The sequence below is a fragment of the Danio aesculapii genome, chromosome 6, assembly GCF_903798145.1.
Source record: "Danio aesculapii chromosome 6, fDanAes4.1, whole genome shotgun sequence".
Taxonomy (NCBI): Eukaryota; Metazoa; Chordata; class Actinopteri; order Cypriniformes; family Danionidae; genus Danio; species Danio aesculapii.
In genome coordinates, this window is record NC_079440.1 from 35918299 (window position 1) to 35941961 (window position 23663).

Below are 23663 nucleotides of genomic sequence, written 5' to 3' on the forward strand. Positions count from 1 at the left end.
TTTCTATTGCACGGAACAAAACTGCTGCAACTAAACAAAGTTATATCAACATGTGTGCTAGTTTAAAGTTCCGAGCACATACCGAGGCTAATACGCACACACATTGAATTAACTATAGCAGCAGGCTGTTCACATATTATGTCTTTTCCGCACGCAAGTTCATTATTTACAATGAAGATGTGCGCATATTGGGAGCAGTGAGCGCACAGCTCGCAAGCGGACCAACGCACTTGCGGCCTCCATAGAAATAGATGTCACAGTAGAAATGATTTCACGCTGTAGTGGTGACAGTTGTGTGTGGCAGTGCAATGCAAACAAGTGATATCTTGTCGAATTATTCCAAATTATTAAAATGATTTTGTATGTATGAACACAGATAATAACAACAGTTCATTTAAATTCTTAGCTAAAATATAGCTTAAATTAACATTAGACAAATACTATTTTTATTTATTCTTAATTTTATTTATTTATTCATTGTTCTGTCATTTATTTTCATTGTAATTTCATTGTATGTTCATGTCCAAATAGAGAAATGGACTATTCTTTGTATTTTATCAATATTTTGTGCTGGATTTGGTTAATAATCAGCAACGAACACAACAATAAAATATAAGTAGTTTTCTTGTTATTTTCTAAACTAGCAGTGTTTTGAATTTAATAAATGCATAATAAGGGTGATAACCGTGATACCATGATTATTCTTCAGACTATAATCGTACAACCAAAATCTGTAATCGTTGCATCCCTAATTGGTTTGCAGTTCAAAACATAACAAATGAATGTGTTTGAATGTAGAAGAAGCCCACTTGAGCAATACACTGATTTTCTTGTGCATTGAAATACAACATTTGAATACGTTTGTAAAAAAAAAGCCACATTTTACAATGCAGTGATGTTATGTAGTTTCAAAATACAACATATTAATGTTTTAATGTAGAAAAAGCCAACGTGGATGTCTTAAGGAGCAAAAATACAGCATTTGGGCTCTTATATTGCTGTTGTGTCATCACTTATATTGCAAGTCATATTTCTCCAGCCCCTCATTTGGGATGCTTTTCATGAACTGGCCCCCATGACAAACTAATTGAATAGCCCTGACCTACAGTTATACGGTATATAGTGTCCTTCCAAAAAGGTGAGGTCTATACATGTTCAGTGACCTGTATTAAGTGTTTGTTGTCCTCAAAGTTATTAGATGGTTGGCATTATCTCTTCAAGTTCTTATTGGTTTGGCATCATCTATGATCGAGTGGCATTCCATGATCTAGAGGCATCAGAATGGGCATCATATAGTGGAAATAGAGAGCAAAGAAATGAATTAGAACTTCACTAGTTTCAGCATATCACTAGTCTCTCACAACATCATTTAGGAAATCTTAGTGTCTCCAATTTGGATCTCCACTACATTTACTTAAAAAACTTACTCTTAAAGAATGGCGTGGTGCTCACAGTAGAAAGGTCGCTGGTTCGAGCCTCGGTTGGGTCAGTTGTCATTTCTGTGTGAAGTTTGCATGTTCACCCTATGTTGGCGCGGGTGTGCTGTGGTTTCACCCACAAGTCCAAAGACATTCGATATAGGTGAATTGGGTAAGCTAAATTGTCTGTAAAATGTATGCTGCATAAGTTGGCGGTTCATTCCGCTGTGACGACCCCTGATTGATAAAGAGACTAAGCCAAAAAGAAAATGAATGAATGACTTACTCTTAAAATTCCTCTCTCCCTTTCATTCTAGTGCGGATGTAAACCCAGAACACCATGTGAAGATTTTGGAGGCACTCATCATGGTTGGAGGCCTGGTGGAGATACAAGCAGCTCCAGGTAGGCCTTCGCAGGTTTTTGTCACTTGTTAAAACTGCTATAGGTTTGTCTTTCTCGGATGATATTTTATTACTTTACTTTGCGATTGTAAGATAATTGCATCACCCCAGGCTTTCTTTTTTATGAGAACCCAGTGGGGTTTTAATACGCCATTTGCAGTTTTATGTAGATTTCATTGCCTTTGTTGTCAACTTGTAAGTTTGATGGTTTATTGTGAGAAATCGCTGAAGATCTTAGATCCAGTCTAAACTAGCTATGCTTCTCTGACTTCTGTGAGGGACATTTCTAGAAGTAGATGTCTTCTTCAAATGTAGGAGGATGATTGTGTGTATTTGTGGATCAGTGGTGTTCTTTGAAGGCTTGTAAGGGCTGAAATAGTGAGTTTATCATGCTTGCATTCATAAATTGCTGCTGCTTTACTCCTCAGGCCTGACTAAATGTTGTTGTAATGGATCTTCTGGCTTGACACTCACTTTACTTTCATTATGCAGAATCCAAACATCAAATTTCAGCCATTGAAGTCCATTAGATGTCTGGGGTCCTAAGAGGTTAACGTTTGCCTCAGCTTTTTACATTAATGAAATGCATTAAATATGAATTAGACCAGTTCAGCACAAGAAAACATAGATTGTTGTGTTTCAGTTTAATGCAATCAAGCCATTAGCTTTTCAGTAACCTTGAGCAATTATGAATACATTAATTTCTGAATTTGCTGAACAGCATTTTTGAATGTGTAAGACCGCAAGCGTGGAGAAACAAATGGATGCACAACAAAGCTGAAAGCAACAATTTCTTTGATACTTCAAGGCAGAGATCTGCCTAAATTGTAGAAGCTAACTTCATTTTGAGATGTAATTGAAAACTCGAGTCAACAAACTCTTTGACACAGAGCCTCAGTTTGGGATGACATAACAGACGTTAACTTAGAGCTAATACATTTACCACCCATAGACACATATGTAGATTTATAGGGCCTTGTGTGACCTTTTTAGCTTCTGTGGGGTCATAACCTTTACCCCACGACAAGACAAGTTGTGGGTGGCAAGCTAAAGTTCAGTCTTACTTACAGTGAAAATCTGTTCTCTGAAACTTAAACTTATACATAAACTGTATTGAATTGTTCAGTTTGATTCATTGTCATATGTGCTATCATTCAACATTTCGGTGGTGGTAAGATTGATTGTGTTTTTGAATGTAGAGAACCTCGATGTGCACCAAACAACCGTACCGTGACCATTGAAAAGTTAGGTCTTGGTCCAATTTCAAAACAAACTCAACTAAAACAAACACACAACACAGACCAAAACATCTAAACAAGCCAAAAACAACATGAGCCTTCTGTGTTTTATGATTAGCAGTTGCATGTTAGAGGTTTTATGTCCAACTTCACTTTTAAGCATAGCATGATCTAGTGGAGCATAAGCAAATGCTTCACTAAACACAGGAGTGAAGCGATGCAAACTATATGTATCACTTTTATTTTTGTTTTGTAGTAAAATGATCCCAAGCAACCAAACTAACAGTATTACAAAGTGTAAACACACCCTGAGGAACATTTCTTCCAAAGTGAACCAATTGTAGAATGCATTAAAAAAATTAGCCACACTTTATTTTAATATACAATTCTCACTATTAGCAAACCATCAGCTATGACTATTAGCTCAATAAACTTTCAATTTGCCGCATACTAACAGTAACTAAGGATGTATTTGGGTTTAGGTAATACCCAGGTTAGGGATGTTGAATGGGATCATGCTGAAGATGTACTTTATACAAACAAATAATCAGACAATATCTTAATAATAGGCAGGTAATAAACCACTAGTTAATAGTGAGAATTGGATCTTTAACTGAAGTGTTGCCAATTTTTGTATGGCTTTCAGATGAATATTCAGTCCAGAATAACAGCATTTATTTGAAATTAAAATTATTTGATGCATTACAAATGTACATGCACACACTTTTAATCTATTTAAGTGTTCCGTACTTTATTCCATATAAAAATGCATTTACATTTTTTGAGTGGTAGTTTAAAATGAGAAAAATGAAAACACAATAGAAACATTTGCATATTTTACATGCACAGTGCGACTAGCCCTCGAGCATCCTTGTGAATTTATTTGTGTATAAATTAACTCTAAATCTGCAGGGACTGTGAACATAAGCTCTGCTTTTCTAATGGTTTCATCATCTCTTTTACTAAAGGCTGCATTAACAGGGTCAGATGGCTCAGGATGGATAGCCTGTACAGAGTCAACCTCTTCACCAGCCAAAATGTGCTCTGTACAAAACAAAAATAGCAACCAAAGCAAAAAAAGGGTTTGAACACGTCTATTCACATCACAACCCATCAACTTATGTATGACTTGCTTTTTGGAGGCAGCCAGTAATGTACCTAGAGTGCTTTAGCAAACCGCTGACCCCTCCTGTACCTCCAACTCTCCAGTTTGGCCCTAATGTGTTCCAGCTTGGCAAAGTTTGTTGGCAAAACATTGCGTTTAAAGAGCAATCTTTTGGGGGCCACGTCGGGCTCACTCTCTCTTGGATGACTGCACTTGTCAGATGCTGATGGATTCACTGTGGCTGTTAGCATGGGCTCTGGAGGGAAAGTGAGAGAGGCAAAAAAAGGAAAGTGGGCAAAAACAAGAAAGCAGGGAGAAAGGTATGACGAATACAGTTTAGGAAAGGTCACATCTACTCTTATGGTTTTTCTGTCACTGTCACGTTCTTCTGTTTTTATTATGGAGACATATTTTAGAGCATGTATGAGTGATATTTGCTCTGTTACAAAACAGCATTATAAAGCATTACATAAAATAAGCTGCATTTATTTGTTATACATTGAAAAAACTGACGTTTGCTGTTTGTTAAAACTACTTATTTTAAACGAGCTGAAACAACACATTTCTTGAGCTTTTGGGGACAACTTAATTGTTTTATGTTTGTAAAAACGTAAGTTCTTGATGTTGTCTCAACACAAATCAATTGTGTGGAACCCAATATTTTTTGCATTGCATGTAATACTTTTCTCTTGTAAAATATAATTTTACAAAACATCATTATGCCAGTATTTAGTGTCATGTGATCCTTCAAAAGTCATTTTAATATGCTATTTTGGTGCTCATTTTGTGAACCATTTGTGTTTTCATCACAATTATGCCTCATTCACACTAGCAGCGACTTTGTAGCTGTCTGTCGCTCTGGGAGGCGACCTGGTGCAAACGCAGGTCTGTGCAGGTATATACAGCATGAATACAACCTGCCTCTGAGCGAGCTGAGAGAGGATCACGTGAGCTCTACTGGTGTTCCCATTGGCTGTCGCTCAAGAAAGTCGCTCTTCATTTGCATAAAGTTGAAGGATTCTCAACTTTGTCACGTTGCTCGTCGCGCCCACCTGGTCACCAACGATCGCTGTCGCTCGTGTAGACAGAGGTCGCCGGAAGTTACTCATTCTACATTGAAATAAACAGTTGCTTGCCGCTTTGCCGCTGCGAGTCGCTCGTAGTGTTATTAAGGCTTTAGTGAAAACATTGTGATAATATTTTGTACAATATACAAAAATTGTGATAATGTTTTGTACAATATACAAATAAAAAACTTTTATTTAAAACAGGATTACGAATCACTGCTGAATACAATTATATATTTTTTAAATCAGTTTCAAAATTCAAACGTTTTAAACCATAGTTAATTTCACTTCCAGTAGAAAGTTCATTCATGTTAATTAATTAATGAGTGCTTCCCAAAGGTTTGAAATATACTTGCGGTGGTAGCCGGATTGAAACACACTTTTTACCCACAGCATATAAATAGTTAACTATATGCGACAAACAAATCATAATTTGATTTTTAACACTATTTTTATTATTATCTGTTTTGAACGTGTTCTTTTCAATGGTTTAAAGTTTTAAAAAGACTGTTAAAATAAACACCCACAATTTCTCTTTTATGCTATTTCTCTTATAAACACTATTAAAGCATTTTAGAAGTATAAGATATGTAATATATTGACATCATCAAATTAATAAAATATACAGAAAATGATATATAAATGCCAGAAAAAGGGATAAAAACAGACAATATCTCTAGAAATTATAATAATTACTAGAATAAAATGAGTAGATTGTTTAAATAAGACAAATGAGCTGATTATCAATTTCTAATGGTGTACGAATATTCTGCAGCCAATTTAGCTGTTAAGTTTTTCTTGAGTTGTTTAGATTAAATCATTAATTATTTAATATCTCTCTGGCAGCTGTGCTCATAAAATTAGCGACAGCTTAGAAAACAAAAGCAAAACCAAATCCTGGACATTAGTAGATTTAGAAACTCTGGCCGGATGCAAAAACGTGCGGGTCTTTGGGTCTGCAGAGCACATGTCTCACGCACACAGAACGAGCAGTAGGAAACAGGTAAACGAGAGAGGATTTTCCACTACTTAATCGCTTGTGGATATTTATTTATATTTAGTGGATATTAAAAAAAAAGTGTGATCATAATAATGAAAAATAAATAGTAAAAAAAACTAAATTTAATTAATATACCTATGTGTTGGAAGCACTTGTGCTAATATACAGTTGAAGTCAGAATTATTAGCCCCCTTGTGAATTTTTTTTTTCTTTTTTAAATATTTCCCTAATGATGTTTAACAGAGCAATGACATTGTCACAGCATGTCTGATAATATTTTTTCTTCTGGAGAAAGTCTTATTTGTTTTATTTTGGCTAGATTAAAAGCAGTTTTAAATTTTTTAAAATCCATTTTAGGGTCAAAATGATTAGCCCTTTAAGCCATTTTTTTTTCGATAGTCAACAGAACAAACCATCGTTATACAATAACTTGCCTAATTACCCTAACCTGCCTAGTTAACCTAATTAACCTAGTTAAGAAGTTTAGAAGTGTCTTGAAAAATATCTAGTCAAATATTATTTACTCTCATCAAGGAAAAGATAAAATAAATCAGTTATTAGAAATAAATTATCAAAACTATTATGATTAGAAATGTGCTGAAAAAAATCTTCTCTCCGTTAAACAGAAATTGGGGAAAAAAATAAACGGGGGGCTACATACAGTATATACAGTATAACTACATACAGTATATACAGTATAACTGATATTTATGTATGCTATGTTTATGTATACTTATTTAACGTACTGAATAAACATGCTAAGGTCAAAATTTGCAATCTCAGAATAATCATCCTGTAATAATTATTGATTCTAATGTCCCAATTCTGATTAGCAAGCTCTTAATTCGATATGAATAAAGAATGTTCAAGATTTAATACAGATGCTATTGTCTTGTCTAAAAATGATCAGTGAACATTGGTTCGCAAATGAATGAATGGCTGAAATTGCATCCCTGTATAGTAAATTCTTTTTATTTTAGCAACAGATCAAAACACAATCCACATCTCTATTTCAGAGCAAAATGTTTGTTATCCTATAGGATATATAATATGAAAATCATCCTATCTTATATCTTTTAAAGAAATGTATTCATTCTGACATTAGTATGTTGTTAAGCTGCTTTAGAAATCTATATATGGAGCATTCTAGATTTTAGAAACAGATGGACTGAACTCTGGCTCATCTAAAGGCCTCCGCATGCTGTTTTTATCTCCGTTGTTTTAACTCAACCGTGCACCTCTTTCTCTTTTAGTAATGTGCTGAGCTGACACATTTTTGACAATAATTGTAAATTTCTTTGCTTTGGTTGAAGGAGTGCTTATTTATGTTGAAAACTCAGATCCATATCTGTCGCTCTTTCGCTCTCTCTTTTGCCTTTGTTTCCCATCACTCAAAGCGGTTTTCGGTCATGCCCTTAAGCACTGACTTTAACCTCCGTATATACACAAGCACACATGCACACGTTCAGTCTGGAGGTCATGTTGCAGCCTCGTGGAATTCCCCACTGGCTGACCCGCTGTCCCAGATGACCCAGTGAAAATGACCAGTGCTTTCAGCTGCACACAATCACATGCTTCAATGTTCCATGTAATAATCTTTGAGCTGTTCGCTCTATGGCCTTTGTTCCACGGCTCGTTTTCCCCCCCTTGCTTTATCTTCATCCATCTAAGGTCATTTGCAAGCGCAAGCTCACATTTGGCATTCTGCTTGATCATGCAGACCTCAAGCCTGGTCATTATGGATAGAGAGTTAACATGCGAGTAGATGAGCTCAGATATGATGAATGGCTGAACTATTTGTGATTATTGTATACTTAAATTGCTCAGTAATACTTTTTTACTGTATATTTCAATTGATATTAGCATCAGGCTGTCCTCATGTGCCATGAACTAATTCAGCTCAGCTTTAATGCTTTTGAAGAGCAGATGCTCTCTTGCCCCTCTCTCTCTCTCTCTCTCTCTCTCTCTCTCTCTCTCTCTCTCTCTCTCTCTCTCTCTCTCTCTCGCTCACTCGCTGGCTTTCTCTGTCTGATTACACCATTTCTTCATTAAAGAGATAGCAATCTCATTAAGGTTGCCTCAGTTGCACTCTAAAATGCATTAATCTTCCTTAAAGGATCCTCTACCTTCTCTTAGCGCCGGGTGAATCTAGCTCTGATTAAAATGACGTGGTCGATCTTAAGCTGTTTAGCTAGTTTTACCACCATTGATAAGGTGATCTGGAAAAGAATTAGCCTCAGCTGATTGGTGACGTTGTTCTAGATTGAGCATGTTTAAATGGGTTAATATCAATTGTAGACACGGAGCAAATTAACCTTTTGTGAGTATATGCTTCTTTTTCTTATCAAGGATGTAATAATAAAAATAAAAATTAAAATTAAAATTAAAATTAAAATTAAAATAAAAATAATAAAAATAATAAAAATAATAAAAAATAAAATAAAAATAATAATAGTAAGTTGTAATAAAAAAATTGAACTGTGTGAAGATTAGATATTCAGATTTAAAATATTTTGATGTCTTTTTCTGTGCAACAATTTGACAAAAAAAAAAATTGCAAAAAAATAAAAAATTAAATGTTTTAAATATTAATTTGATTGAATCGCTCGAGTTCGAAAATCGGAACTTCAGAGAAATTTTCTCACCGCGTTAACCAATCAGGAGCTTGCTCTTGGAGGGGCGTGATTATGACATAGCGCCTGTCTGAAATCCATCCAGGTACATTTTCTGGAGGAGTGTATGAACTCACAGTGCACCCCTGAATGGATCTAGTGGACTTCAAATGAATCAACGCTGTTTATCAGCATTCCTAAAGCACATAAACACAGCTATTCTCTCAATAAAATCCATGTTAGCCATTTAGCAATGAAGTTACAGTCACCGGGCAGACAGGAGCCCCACCCATAATGTAAATCCGTATCTATGTTCAGTAAATTTGACACGCGAATGAAGCGGATTTGACGCGTGAATGAAGCGAGTAAACTCAAAATGTTCGCACGTCTATTTACGAGTGAATAGCGTGATTTATCCGTACGTACCATGTCTTGTGTGAACACAGCATTAGAGGATTTTGCATAGGAACAATTTTATTTAAATTCTGTACAATCTATTGAATGAATACATTGTTCATGGTTCATTTTCAAGAGCTTCAGTAACCAAAAGCACATGCTCTCAAAAAATGCTAAAATGGATGGATTCTGAAGGAGGGACCCTGAAGACTACAGTAATAATGCTGAAAATATAGCCAATTGCAATTTCAATGGCATTCAATAATAAAAACAAATATTTAAAATTGTTATATTATTGATCATTTTACAGTTTTTACTGTATTTTTGATCAAACAAATGGATTGGTGGGCTGAATACTAAATACAAAAGAGAAAACGAAAGACTTCTTTTAAAAACTGATCCCAAAATATTCACCAGTATATTATATTCTAAAATGGTGGGTATTTTTTTCTTCTTTATTTATTAATTATTTGTCCTAATTGATCGTGTCCCCTCATGTCCCCAAAGGGAGGCTGCATCAGATTCAGCTAACATTATGGGACAAATCTGTCCCTAAAGTTTAGTAAAGTAAACCCCTGAGGACACACACACTCACACATTGTGAATCACTTCCTTTGGCAGTGTGCCACTTAATCTTACTCAAATATTTGATAAGAAAAGGCCAGTGTGGAATGAATAGGCATGAAGCCAGGACACTCATTACTGTCTGTCCAGTATTTTACGCACATTAAGAATGATGGAACAACCTCTACACATAGATAACACCTGTACTGTAATCCTGAGATATTCAGCAAGAGACTAGAGACTATTGTGTGTTTTATGAGATTTTATAAGAGCTATACTTTAAAAAAAGAGTCATTAATGTCTACATCTGCATGTTTGTGGAGAGTAATGAGATGTTATTTTTTTAGTTGGTGTGTGTACATCCCAAGGAAGCTTACTTTATACAGGTGCTTGATCAAATGAAGCAACCAATAATTGGCTCACTGCCACTATTGCTCTAAAAAAATGCATTTTATTGAGAATAAAAAGCAGTTCGACTTTCACTGTCTTCATTAGGTCAAACAAGTAAGCAATTTAAAAATCATGAGAAACCTTTATTTCACTTTGGAATGTTCATTCATGGATTTACACAATGGCATTACCTGCAGCATCATACTAGAGAAGCATAAAGTGTTACATGGTATACCTCAGTAAATAAATACAATATCAATTCACATATCACACTAAAATACCATTTGAATGAAATGTATACTGAATGCTGCCTTCAAGCTGAAATCATGGCAGAATATCCTGAGGAGTCAATTTCAATACAGTTCAATACAAAACAATACAGTGGTCTCTCACAATAATTTAGCAAATGTTCTCATGCAATATGACATGCTTTTTTTTAAGCGCATTATGTTCAGCGTCCTGATTGGGTGTAGACCATTGTCAATTAATCTCCTTTGTGCTGTGTCTCCTGTACAGTACAGAATGCTTTGATCGCTAGCAGTGTGACTCTGAAGTGCTGTACTGTATGTTTGCAAGTTTTCTCCCCAACAAAGCCCATTTTGTTCATTAAACATCCTGCACCCTCAAAGACACCTGCGGTAGCACCCAATAGGCAGAGGAAGATGCTTACCACCACACATACAGTAGAATGTAAGGTAGAAGTTACATGGCTGTAAAGCGCCATTACGGAATATTTTTCAGTTTGTTACATTCGGTTTTACAACCTTAAAACGTCTATAATAAATTAAAAAATGAAGCAGACTATTTTGCAGATTTTGCCTATTTCTGGTTATTTTAAGAATGTAACTCCTGCGATTAATGAGGTCTGTATATACAAGAAAATGTATACAAAAAATAATGTGTGTCCTGGTTCTTAAAATGTCTCTTATTGCATAAAAAAAAACAAAGAACAAGAGTTGTTTATTTATTTAGAAATCTTCTATCAGTCAATTTTGATGTAATTTTATACATCAGGTGAGGGATAGATTTGATACAATTTTTTGCCACAAAATCTCATAAATTTACTTAATTTATTTACTTATTATAAGTTTTTTTGGTCAGGTGTAGTTCAGGTGTAACAATCAATTACAAATAGGGATGTCTCGATCAGGTTTTGTGCCCAAATCCGAGTTGATTTTGAGCATCTACCGATATCGAAACCCGATCCAATACTTCTATAAGACATAAAAAAGGAATAAAGAAGAGCGAAGAAACAGATCCAGGATGTTCCTTATTTTTTATTTAACTCACATTATTTTAATATTCAACTACTCTGTTAACAAACAGAGCACTTTTGTAAGTAGCTTGAACAATCAAGTAATAAATAACATCAATCCTTCACTTTTGGATTTTAATGCAACAGTAAATATAAAAAAAATGTAATATAAAAACAAAGAGCACATCAACTTAAAATTCCCGGCAGGCAATCCCAAGTTCACTTATCTCACAGTTTGCTATGGCAATGTTGTCGTCATTAACTTTATAATACATGCAGACCGCAGACATACTCGTGCATTTCCGCTTCAAGCTGCTTCCGTGTTTTACTTTGCTGGCATTTAATTATAGCATCTCTGCAATAAAGTGGTGTCATGCCGCAAACGTTGCTGTTTCTGTCTGAAGTCAAGAAAGAGGTCTAACCCTGGCCACCACATAACTATAGCTGTGTTAAAAAATCACTATATATATATATATATATATATATATATATATATATATATATATATATATATATATATATATATATATATATATATGTATACATGCAAATTTGAGTCCTGATCAGAAGGTAACGTCTGAAACCGTGTGATCGGGCCCGGTTTCCGATCACATGATTTAATCTGGACATCCCTAATTACAAATGTGTGTGTGTGTGTGTGCGTGCGTGCGTGCGTGTGTGTGTGTGTGTGTGTGTGCGTGCGTGCGTGCGTGCGTGCGTGCGTGCGTGCGTGCGTGTGTGTGAGTGTGTTTTGGGCTAAAATAACGCAAGGAGAGAGTTAAAAAAACTAAAAATTATCATTTTAATTTCACAATCATTAGGATGAAAATGTGTCATTGCCATACTTGGCTGTGGTTATTAACCATCACATTGTGAGAAAACCAAAACATTCTTCCTGATATGAAACTGTCGAGGGGCACAGCTGTTTTAATGTATATGTTTGTCTTGTTATCACTGGCTGTGCATTTGCAGTCTTTAAGTTTCCTCTTGGTTCCTTTTTATATGTTTTCTTGCACTAGGATGTGATTCTAGTTATTAAAGTAACTTTGCTTTCATGCAGGCCGAAGAGAGGAAGTAATTCCACTTCATATGTATCTGGAAAACCACTTTGCTCATACAGTACTTCACTTGTGTATGTTTACGTAGTAATTATGCACACGCGCTTAATGAACTAAGCATTTACATTACAGCTTACTGCTTACTTCAGTGCCTCTCATCCAATTACGTGTTTGCTCAGCCATGACATCATGCCCTGTACCAATGAGGATTTATTTGGTCAGATTTGCATATAGACAAAAGAGCAGATTTGCCTTGCATTCTGATCGCAAACAAGCTACACGTACAGACTTCGAATAAAGGCTCAGCGGACAGTAGCGCATGACAAGAGTAAGCGTGTGTTTGTGCGTTTGTGAATGTGAGTAAGTGCGTGTCACAAAAGAATTTATACCACCATAAAAAGCAAATAAATCCTAACACACAGCTATTCGACCTTGACTCTTTCTCTCTCTCTCCCCCTCCTCTTTTTTTTATTTTCTCCGTGTCTTGCTCTGTCTCTTCAGGGGCAGAGTTGGAGAGACAATCCGGACCAATTAATATAACAAATTGCTCACACGCATGCAGAAATGTCATATGCAGATACACTGGCACTTTGCCAACAAAGGGAATTGGCTGAAAATAAGGGAGGGAAAAAAACAGCCTGGCTTCAACTTGGCAAAGAGAAGTCCCTGTGGTTGAGGAAGTTGTTTTATGTGCCAGGAAAGTACAGAGTGTCGAACGTGATTTTGTGGATGCAATGAGCGTAATGATCATTATTTTAAGCACATAATAAACAGTCAGAAAGAGTCACAGTCCAACGCAATGTCACTGCAATTGAGAACTTTTTGATTTATTGGATAATATTTGTAATAATTTGTTCGATCTCATTTGTACGTTTTAGTAGGATTTGCTAATCCCCCAATGAGTGGTAGGGTTAGTATTTGGGGACAAAATAGTAAACTAACAATAATTGGCAAACTGCCACTATTTCTCTCAAAAAAAAAAAAAAAAAAAAAAAAAAATATATATATATATATATATATATATATATATATATATATTATTGAGAATAAAAATAAGCAGACAAGTAAGTAATTTAAAAAAAATGTGTGAAAATTTTATTTCACTTTGAAACTTTCATTCACATATTTACACAATGGTATTACCAGCACCGTCTTAATCAGGGGCTGATTTAATCAATAAGCAAGATAAGCAGCCGCTTATGGCCCCAGGAAATCTGAGGGCATCCAAATCAATACCTAGAAGTACAAATTATACCTATAAATTATATATAACATTATTTTCTGTCATATTTCGTATGATGAGGGTCTAAAAAGATAAGTTTAATGTTTATTACATCACAAATGTGTCCCCCACCCTCAATCATTGAGCAGTCAAATTAGTTAAAGATTTAGTTTTAAAAATGAAATAGTTTGTATGCCATTTTTAGTTGTGAATCCATTTTAAGAAAACAAATAATTTAAAAAGGTTTTACAAGATGGTGTAGATGAATCAGAAATGTAGAAAATCAGAAAAGGAGATTGAGTGAAATAAGAATAAACACAGCTAAATAAATCAAGTAAAAATAAAGCACAAAAGGTGCATTTTAGAACTTTCGGGCCCCATGGCCGGAATTGCTTAGGGCCCCCAAATCACTAAATCTGCCTCTGGTCTTAACAGAAAAGTGTGAAATGTGACATAATTTATCTCCATAAATAATACAATATAAATTCATGCACCACACACTAAAGTACCATTTAATGAATGAATGAAACATATGCTCTCTTCAAACTTAAATCGTGGTATAGGTCCAATCGTGGTATATGGTCCAATTTGCAGGACATTTATTTTGTTGAATTGTGCAGTGGTAACATTAGAGATTGAGCATGCAAAATTCTGTCATACGGCACTGCGAAAAGGGGTGGGATTAAACAAGATGATTAGACATACAAAAAAACAAGTGGTCATGTTTTGATCTCCGATTGGTCTCACGCATCTCGAGATGCAATTTCGCAGGTCAGAGTTCACCAAGCTTGAACTTTGCAATGCAGCGAACTGCAACGCTTGTTGCACAATTAGACTATTGCATTCGCATGCATACAGAATGTATGTAAGTCTTTGGTGAGAAAAGTACAGTGTGACTGTGACTTTAGAACAAATGTCTGACTGCTCATCGCCTAATGAGTGGTAAGGTTAGGGGTGGGCTTTGGGGACACGCCTTTTTTTTAAATCATATTTTTCCATACATATTTTGCCACTTTTCTGATATTACATAAAATAGATGCGTTTCCTTGTGAGATTGGCTTTTGTCCTATTCTTTTTATCATTCTCATTACCATGTTGATGGTCAACATACAATGTATGAGGTAGTAAGAATGAGTTAATAATTACAAACCAGTCTGTGGGGTTTATATGCAGTTATTTATCATAAGTCCACCTATTTTGGAGTTTTCTGCAGCTATTAAATGTTCTCATATGTATGCTTGACAAATAATTCAGATATCTTCAAGGGGAATTTTTTTATTGTAATTTCTAACATTTGAAAATTCATATCTTACTCGAATTGGTGTCCACATCATATTAAATTTACAGATTTAATTTATATAAATGCACATCCAAAGGTATAAGTTAAGTGTAAATGGAAAATTTCTGCAAAATAATGTCCGATCATCAGAAAGTATAACAGTTATATTTAATATACCTAAAACATGAACAGCATGCATTAACAGGACACACTTTAATGTGGAAATTAAAGACTTTTTTTGTGTTGATTCTTGAACCCCATTTCATCTTTCACACTTTTGCTGTATGTGAAAAATTGTATTAATTATATAACTAATTAAAAAAAAAAGATATATATATATATATATATATATATATATATATCTAAATAATAGCAGAGTTATATAGTTATTGTTAATGTAAAATTATTATACAATACAATTTAAAGATAATTAGCAAATTAGTGAAGTTATGCAAATTCAAGGTTTGTTTTTTATAAGACAGGGCTAGACAAAACAGTACTCAAAAGTCACTCAAAAAATTATTTTTGCTGGTTGTTCAAACTACTTATTAAAATGAGCTGAATCAACATAAATTTATTGAGTTTTTGAGACAACTTAACTGTTTTACGTTCAATCCACTCAAATTTGCAAAAACATTTAATTTAACTTAATCAATTTGTCTTTGAACAACAATGAATTGTGTGGAACCCAGTATTTTTTTACAGTGGTGTTCAAAATGTTTTTGATATCTTTGATACAAGCATTACTTTTTGGGCACCACAATACAATTTGCAGTGTTCTGCTATACATGTCCAAAATACAAGATATGGTATTTTATAGTTAGTTTGGTCTCACATTTAGTCATGCTTTTTAGATTTATTAATGAAAAACGTCCTATAGGCTTTTGGTCAGTCATAAATGAGGGTGTGTGTTGCAGACGTCCAAACCATCTGCAGCTTTCAGAGTGTTTCCAGTCAGTTTCATCAGCATGTGTCAAGTCTAATGCATATATTTGTTGCGTTTGTTTGTTTTGCCTCGCTTCCAGTTTTAGCACTGCCTTTTGAAGTGCAAGGCCTTGTATAACTCTTTTCCACCGGGAACGTGTGAATGATCGAGCGAGGGGAGGGATTGAGAGAGAGACTAAGGCAAGTGCAAGAGTGTCAGACTCAATTTAACTACAGCATGAGTTTGAATTTCCTGTGCTCACTGGAGAAATACTGAAAGTGCTTATTTTTCATAAATATTTCATCATCGCTTCATCATATTCTGTTGTTTTAATTACTGTGGAGAAAATTTGGCATTGCTTTAAAACAGATTAATTTTGAATTATTAATAAGGTTTATTCAGAACGTTTAAAACCAGTCCATGATCGGGCTATTTTAGGCCTGTAGCAGTGCTATTGGTATCAGTAGTATAGTTATTTTGTTTATTTTTTATGTTTTCATTTACAATTTAAATGTGTAATTTGGGTTGTTTAGGTTTTTTTTTTGGAGGGGGGGGGGGGGGGGGAGAGATAAAGGTTTTTTATTTATAGTTTAATGTTTTCTGTCTTCACACATACGCACAGTTGAAGTCAAAATTATTACCTCCCTGAATAATTAGCCCCCCTCTTTATTTTTTTTCCCCAATTTATGTTTAACTGAGAGAAAATTGTTTCAACACATGTCTAAACATAATAGTTTTAATAACTCATTTCTAGTAACATTTCTTGACAAGATATTTTTCAAGACACTTCTATACAGCTTAAAGTGACATTTAAATGCGTTAATAGGTTATCGAAAAAATATATAGCTTAAAGGGGCTAAAAATACTGACCTTAAAATGTTTTTTTTTTATTAAAACTGCTTTCATTCCAGTCGAAATAAAACAAGTAAGACTTTCTCCAGAAGAAAAAAAAAATATTTTCAGACATACTGTGAACATGTCCTTGCTCTGTTAATCATCATTTGTGAAATATTTAAAAAAAGAAAAAAAAAATTAAAAGTGTGGGGGGGAGGGGCTAATAATTCTGACTTCAACTGTATATATAGTAAAATTGTTCATATATAATAAATAATGATTATTATTTCTTTATTCATTTAGGGTTATAGTTTTAAGTTATATGTAGTATTATTACCTCAGGTAACATTTATTTTAGTTCAAGTAACAAATAATTTTAGTTCTATTTTTAGTTAACCATGATTTTTATACATAATTAAAAAAATTAATAACTGTTTTTTGTTGGTTTTTTTTACCCCTTTTTGTTGTGTTTTTTTTTTTTTTTTTTTTTTTTTTTTGTACTGTTGGGGATGTTTTATCCCCTCTGGGTGATTTTGAGTATTAGTTTGGCCATAACTTTTTTCTGTGTTTCAGCTAGCAAAATGATATTTGGTGACAAATCTTATTTTGACACATATTTTGAGAAAATGCTTTGAATTAAACAAAAAAAAAGCATAATAATACACTTAGGACAGATGTACTACTTTTCGTTATGTTTGGGAGGAAAACATCCACTGAATTAAACTGCTGCAAAAATGCATGTGATAAATTTGTTAATCAACCTCATTGCTGATCAAAACTACTAAAGTGCCAAAAAATTACAGGATTTTAACTCTTTAATTGCCAAATTCACAAAAGATAGATTTGAAAGATTCACAAATTCACCAAAACACACAAAATTACGTATTTTCAATATAAAAAGTTATTGTGGACTGGATTTTTTAACCTTTTGTCACAGTCTAGGACATGTGAAACAGCATTGCCTTTGATTATTATTGCTAATTTACTGTTAGTGGCTGTTTTTGCTCCATTGACTTCTATTATAACCCCATTTTTTTATTACAAAACCATGACACCAAATAATCATGCATTTTGGAGTGTTGATGGTTTTCCTTGTAGGCAAGGGTTAAAATTTGTAATTTTTACTGTTGATTATCAGTTGGCACCATTAACCTTTTAGATAGACCTGTCCAAAAAAAAAAAAGGTTTAGTTTCTGGATTTGATATTGAGTATAACAACAAATTAAAGTGTGTGTATGTGTGTCTGTGAGTGTGTGAGAGTGACCTTCAGTGACTATCAGAACTACATGGAGTAAATAAAAACAAAGACTGTGTATTTAAAGAGCCCATATTATACATGAAATAGGGTCATATTTAGGTTGTAAGGGTCTCCAACAACAGTCTAATATGCATGCAAGGTCATAAAACACTTTGATGGTCTTATAACCTGCATTTATTTTTACCTAATTATCCCAACGACTCCCATATGAATCGTTCAGCGATTCATTTGTTCCCAACCCCCTCCTCAGCGCGAAGCTAATCTGCGCTGATTGGACCGATGACAGCCTGCTGCGATTGGTCGACAGTGACAGCCTTCAGCACGAGACAGAGTGAAATGCCCAGCTGGTAATCAACTATATAAAAGTAGTCACAGTGCACACGCGCTTCATAGTGTAAGGCTTTTTTCACACACACACACACAACCCTCCTCAGAAGAACTGGGGAGATCGACGCGAGTCTCTCTCTCTCCCTCTCCCTCTCTCTCTCTCACACACACACAACGCTCCTCAGAAGAACTAGGGAAAACGACGCGAGTCTCTCTCTCTCTCTCTCTCTCTCTCTCTCTCTCTCTCTCTCTCTCTCTCACACACACACACACACACACACACACACACACACACAACGCTCCTCAGAAAAACTAGGGAAAGCGACGCGAGTCTCCCTCTCTCTCTCTCTCACACACACACAACGCTCCTCAGAAGAACTAGGGAAAGCGACGCGAGTCTCTCTCTCTCTCTCTCTCTCTCTCTCTCTCTCTCTCTCTCTCTCTCTCTCTCTCTCTCTCTCTCACACACACACACACACACACACACACACACACACACATACACACAACGCTCCTCAGAAGAACTAGGGAAAGTGACACGAGTGTCCTGTCTCCTAGCTTATGATCGATCGCCATAGCAACGACAAACGGCAGTGGAACGCGAGCTCACAAAAGCCTTTAACGTTAAATCCGTAAACAAAGCGGCACGCGTCGCGTTTTTAACGTGGCTTACATGTGATAAGAGAATATAAAGAGTAACCACGTGTACTGTACCAGGTTAACAACTCATCTTTGGGTAGAGACTGTCAATATTATCCATCTGAGCACAGCGTGACTTCATTGGACCGGCGGCGTCTGTGTGTGTGTGTCTAGTGTTTTTTCTGTGTTTGTGGGCGGGGCCGCAGGTTTCAAATCTCCCTGGTTTGCGCGCGTAACTACTGGCGAGGCTTGTGTTTCGTGGCTGCGTCATCGCGAAACACCTAATGACTCGTTATCAAGGCGACTCGTTTGAAGCACTATGAGTCGACTCTTTTATAGATGAATCAATAGTTTTAAACACTGTACACTTACAGATTTAAGCCTTAGCTGGATATTTCACTTCACTTAGAGCTGTGGTACACACTACATGGAAGGGCATTTTCAAAAACCCATAATATGGGCTCTTTAAGCAACATCGAATGTGGTCGTAATGGAAGTCATTGGGGCAAAAACAGCCACCAACAGTAAATTAGGGAGAAAAAATTAAAGCATCCAAGTCAAAAATATCCAAATGTCCAAGACTGCGATAAAAGGTTAAAAAAATCCAGTCCACAATTACTTTTTATATTAAAAATACGTCATTTTGTGTGTTTTTCAGCAAATCAGTGACATAATTTGTAAAATTTTAAACAATTAAAAACCAAAATCCTGTAATTTTCTAAGCAATTTAATAGTTTCGATCAGGACTGAGGTTGATTAACAGATTTATGCCAAAAAAAAAAAATAATTATAATTTTAATATATTAATCTGATGCATTTTTACAGCAGTTTAATTCAGTGGATGTTTTTATCCCTTACATAACAAAAGACTAGTCAATTTGCCCAGAGTGCATCGTTAAGTTTTTTTTTTTTTAAATCAAACCATTTTCTCAAAATATGCATCAAAGTAAGATTTGTCACCAAAAATCATTCTGGGCGCTAAAAACAGAAAAAGTTATGGCCAAATTAAGACACAGAATCACCCCAGAGTGGATGAAAACATCCCCAACAGTAAACAAAGGTTAAGAAAACAAAAATTAGTTACTAAAATTTGTATTTCTAAACAATTTAGTAGTTTTGATCAGGACTTTGTTTATGCAAATTTACAGATTTATGCAAAATAAATTGGAAAAGAATATTTATCTGATGCATTTTTACAGAAGTTTAATTCAGTGGATGTTTTCAACCCTAACTTAACAGAAGGGTAATAAATTTGAACAATGCACAAGGGTTAAATTCAAGCTTTTTTATTTAGCTGTAGTCTTTTTAACGTAGTTGTATTTAAAGAATCCAAGTATACTTAAGCAAACAATTTTAAAGAAATATTTGTATAGATTATTTTCAAAATATACTTTTTTTGTTGTATTTTACTTTTTTCATTTAGGTTTTTATATTTAAATATGAACTATTTTAGTATGGTCACCTTTACACGTAACTAAAATCATTTGAATCAACATTTAATTAAATAAAAACAAATGAAGTTACTAATAACCCTGGCCTGGTCCGGCTCCAAAGCCCGAAATTTAAATGACAGCAAGTTGCCTTGAAGCCCTCGAGTCTCAGGTTTGTCATCGTCATGTTAGCGTGTCAGAAAGTGGCATGTGAAGAGTGGAAGGGTGAGACGAGGACAAGCTGTCAGAAGTTGTTTGCCCTGACACACACACATGTATTACCTGAGAAGCAGAGGCCAAGAGACCGAAGAGATGAAAGTCAAAGTAGCAGGAACTTCAGATCAGTGCTGCATAAATGAGCAGCAGAGGCTTTGTCCGCTGTGACTGCGGCTCTAATGCGCCGTGATTTACGAGGCTCAGGCTTTTTACGGCCTTTATGTGGTGCAGCGCAGTTTATCAGGTCATCTGCACTGTCGCCGATACCATCTCTTTCTAGCCCACCGAGAATAATGGCGCAACATTATGAGCCTTTAGCAAGCCCTTAGAGCAGGGGGTCAAGGTTAGCTAGTATGAAGATGTGAAATGGGCCCTGATATTGTCCCGCGCTGAGATGTGTAGAAACAGCTCTAATTTCTGTTCGCATTTCAATAAAACAGCTGCCTCACCTTTCCTCTCATGGGCCGAAAGGTTTATAGGCAGCTGGGGGATCGTAATGGGCAGAGGTGGCAAGATGGAAGAAAACACACAATGACAACTCACACACACACAGTGATGCACAAGCACACACCCACAAGTGTGGTCTGTATATATGGGCCTGTCCTGTTGTGAAGAAGCCTGGGTAATGAAATTTGTTCTCAAAGGAGTTGTAATTCTGGTTATATGCACTTTATGTGTTTTTATATTGATGGCTTTTTTTCATTTTCTTCTTCTTTCGATTGTTGATATAATATTTTAGTTTTACCTTAGGGTCAGTATGTTGTTGTGAGCCTGGAATATTACATGTTGAGCAGTCTGTCTCTTTTGGAGGCAAGAATAACTATTTGTTCTTACATATCCTCATGATATTTAATGTGGTGCCTTTTGATTTTGTTCTGTTTTTGTTCAAATATGTACAGTATATATGTGTGAAGAGTTCAGGTTCAAAAGCAAAAGTGTCATTAGAATTTTTTAATCTAAAATAATTATTATAGTCTAAAAATTATTTTAATGTTTTTATTATTACATTTTTTTTACTTAGACTCCTGTGTGTAGATTTAGTAATTTTACTTTTATAGCAATCAATAGGTTCTTTATTTATTGCTTTTAAAATGAAATAAGTGAACATAAACAGAGGAGGCTGAGGAAAAAAACATAAATATAAAATATAGATTTTAACTGTAAATATGCAGAGTTTAAATAAAGAAATGCATGGCAATCTAGTTTAAAGAAACAGATACTCTAGTTTTATCATCTTATTAGTCTTATTTATTATTTTTAATAAGTGCAGATGTTATTAATTAGCTGCACTCTTACATCGAGCTGTATTACCCTAAAAGGCTGATTTGTACTTCTGGGTTAAGTGCACGCATATGGTCTGGCGCAGCCTTTACGGGGCCGCTTAGCCCTTGCTGTGGCCGTCGCTGAAGCGTACCTCTCAAAAAATGTAACTACACGTCGCATGGACGCATAGTGCAAGCTCTGTGATTGGTCGGCTTGGTAGCGCTGACGAGTGTGGGCAGTGCTGAAAGCCACGCTAAGGCATTGGAGCAAGTGTTTACAAGTGTCAAGTCTCGTGAAGGAGCTTCAGATGGAGACTGTTGTTTTGTGTTTACCTTATCATTAATGTTGTAGTGTTACCGGCTCCCGCCTCAGAATGAGCAAGTTTTAGCTACTTGTACATTAAGGTAGCGTTCAGAAAAAAAAAAAAAAATAAATAACACCAGGGAAGAAACTCGACACAGAGGAACATTAAAACCTCACTGCCAGCTAGCGTTTCGGAAGTGTTATTGCAGAGTAACACAAACGGCATGCAGACGTATAAATTCACAGCAATGCGTCGAGGGTCATGGCGGTCACTCGACGCAGAAAGATAAACCAGCCTTTACTGTGGTCAGTAAGTACAATAGAAGTGCCTTCTACCACCTGACTGCTCATTGAACAGGCTGATAAGTCAGTCTCTCACATGCAGCTTGTAGACCGAAGTTATTTTCATTTTTTAGAGAATACTTGCTATTGCATGTAACTGAATGGGCTTTCAAAATACACTCACTTTATTAGGTTCACCTTACTAGTTTCGGGTTGGTCCCTTTTTGTCTTCAGAACTGCTTTAATCCTTCGTGGCTTACATTCAACAAAGTATTGGAAAAATACCACATCTACCACCTTTTCCACCACATCCTGTGGAGGCCATTTGAGTACAGTGAACTCATTGTCATGTACAAGAAACCAGTTTGAGATGATTCACACTTTATGAGATGGCGTGTTATCCTGCTGGAAGTAGCCATCAGAACATGGGTACACTGTTGTGGGATGGACATGGTCAGCAACAATACTCGGATAGGCTGTGGCGTTGACACAATGCTCAATCAGTACTAATGGGCCCAGAGTGTGCCAAGAAAATATCCCTCACACCATTACACCAGCACCACCAGCCTGAACTGTTGGTACAAGGCAGGATGGATCCACGCTTCCATGTTGTTGACGCCAAATTCTGACCCTACCATCCAAATGTTGCAGCAGAAATTGAGACTCATCAGACCAGGCCACGTTTTTCCAATCTTCTATTGTCAAATTTTGGTGAGCCTGTGCCAATTGTAGCCTCAGTTTCCTGTTCTTAGCTGAGAAGAGTGGCACCCGGTGTGGTCTTCTGTTGCTAGTCTTTTGCATACCTCGGTTGTAACAAGTGGTTATTTGAGTTACTGTTGCCTTTTTATCAGCTCGAACCAGTCTGGCTTTTCTCTTCTGATCTCTGGCATCAACAAGGTATTTGTGCCCACAAAACTGCCGCTCACTGGATATTTTCTCTTTTTCTGACCATTATGTGTAAACCCCTTGAGATGGTTGTGCGTGAAACTCTCAGTAGATCAGCAGTTTCTGAAATACTCAGACTAGCTCGTCTGGCACCAACAACCATGCCACTTTACAAGTCATTTACAGTAAATCACCTTTCTTCCCCTTTTTGATGCTCGGTTTGAACTGCAGCAGATCGTCATGACCATGTCTACATGGCTAAATGCAATGAGTTGCTGCCATGTGATTGGCTGAT

General features: G+C 35.7%; 1 protein-coding gene across 1 annotated transcript in view; it reads left to right on the forward strand.

Moving 5' to 3' along the window:
* Positions 1–23663, forward strand: part of pik3r3b (phosphoinositide-3-kinase, regulatory subunit 3b (gamma)) — a 285238-nt gene that overhangs the window by 152500 nt on the left and 109075 nt on the right. Inside the window, exon 7 of the mRNA XM_056460081.1 lies at positions 1736–1821. Coding sequence (XP_056316056.1) covers positions 1736–1821 — 86 coding nt within the window. The remainder of the gene's footprint in view (positions 1–1735; positions 1822–23663) is intronic.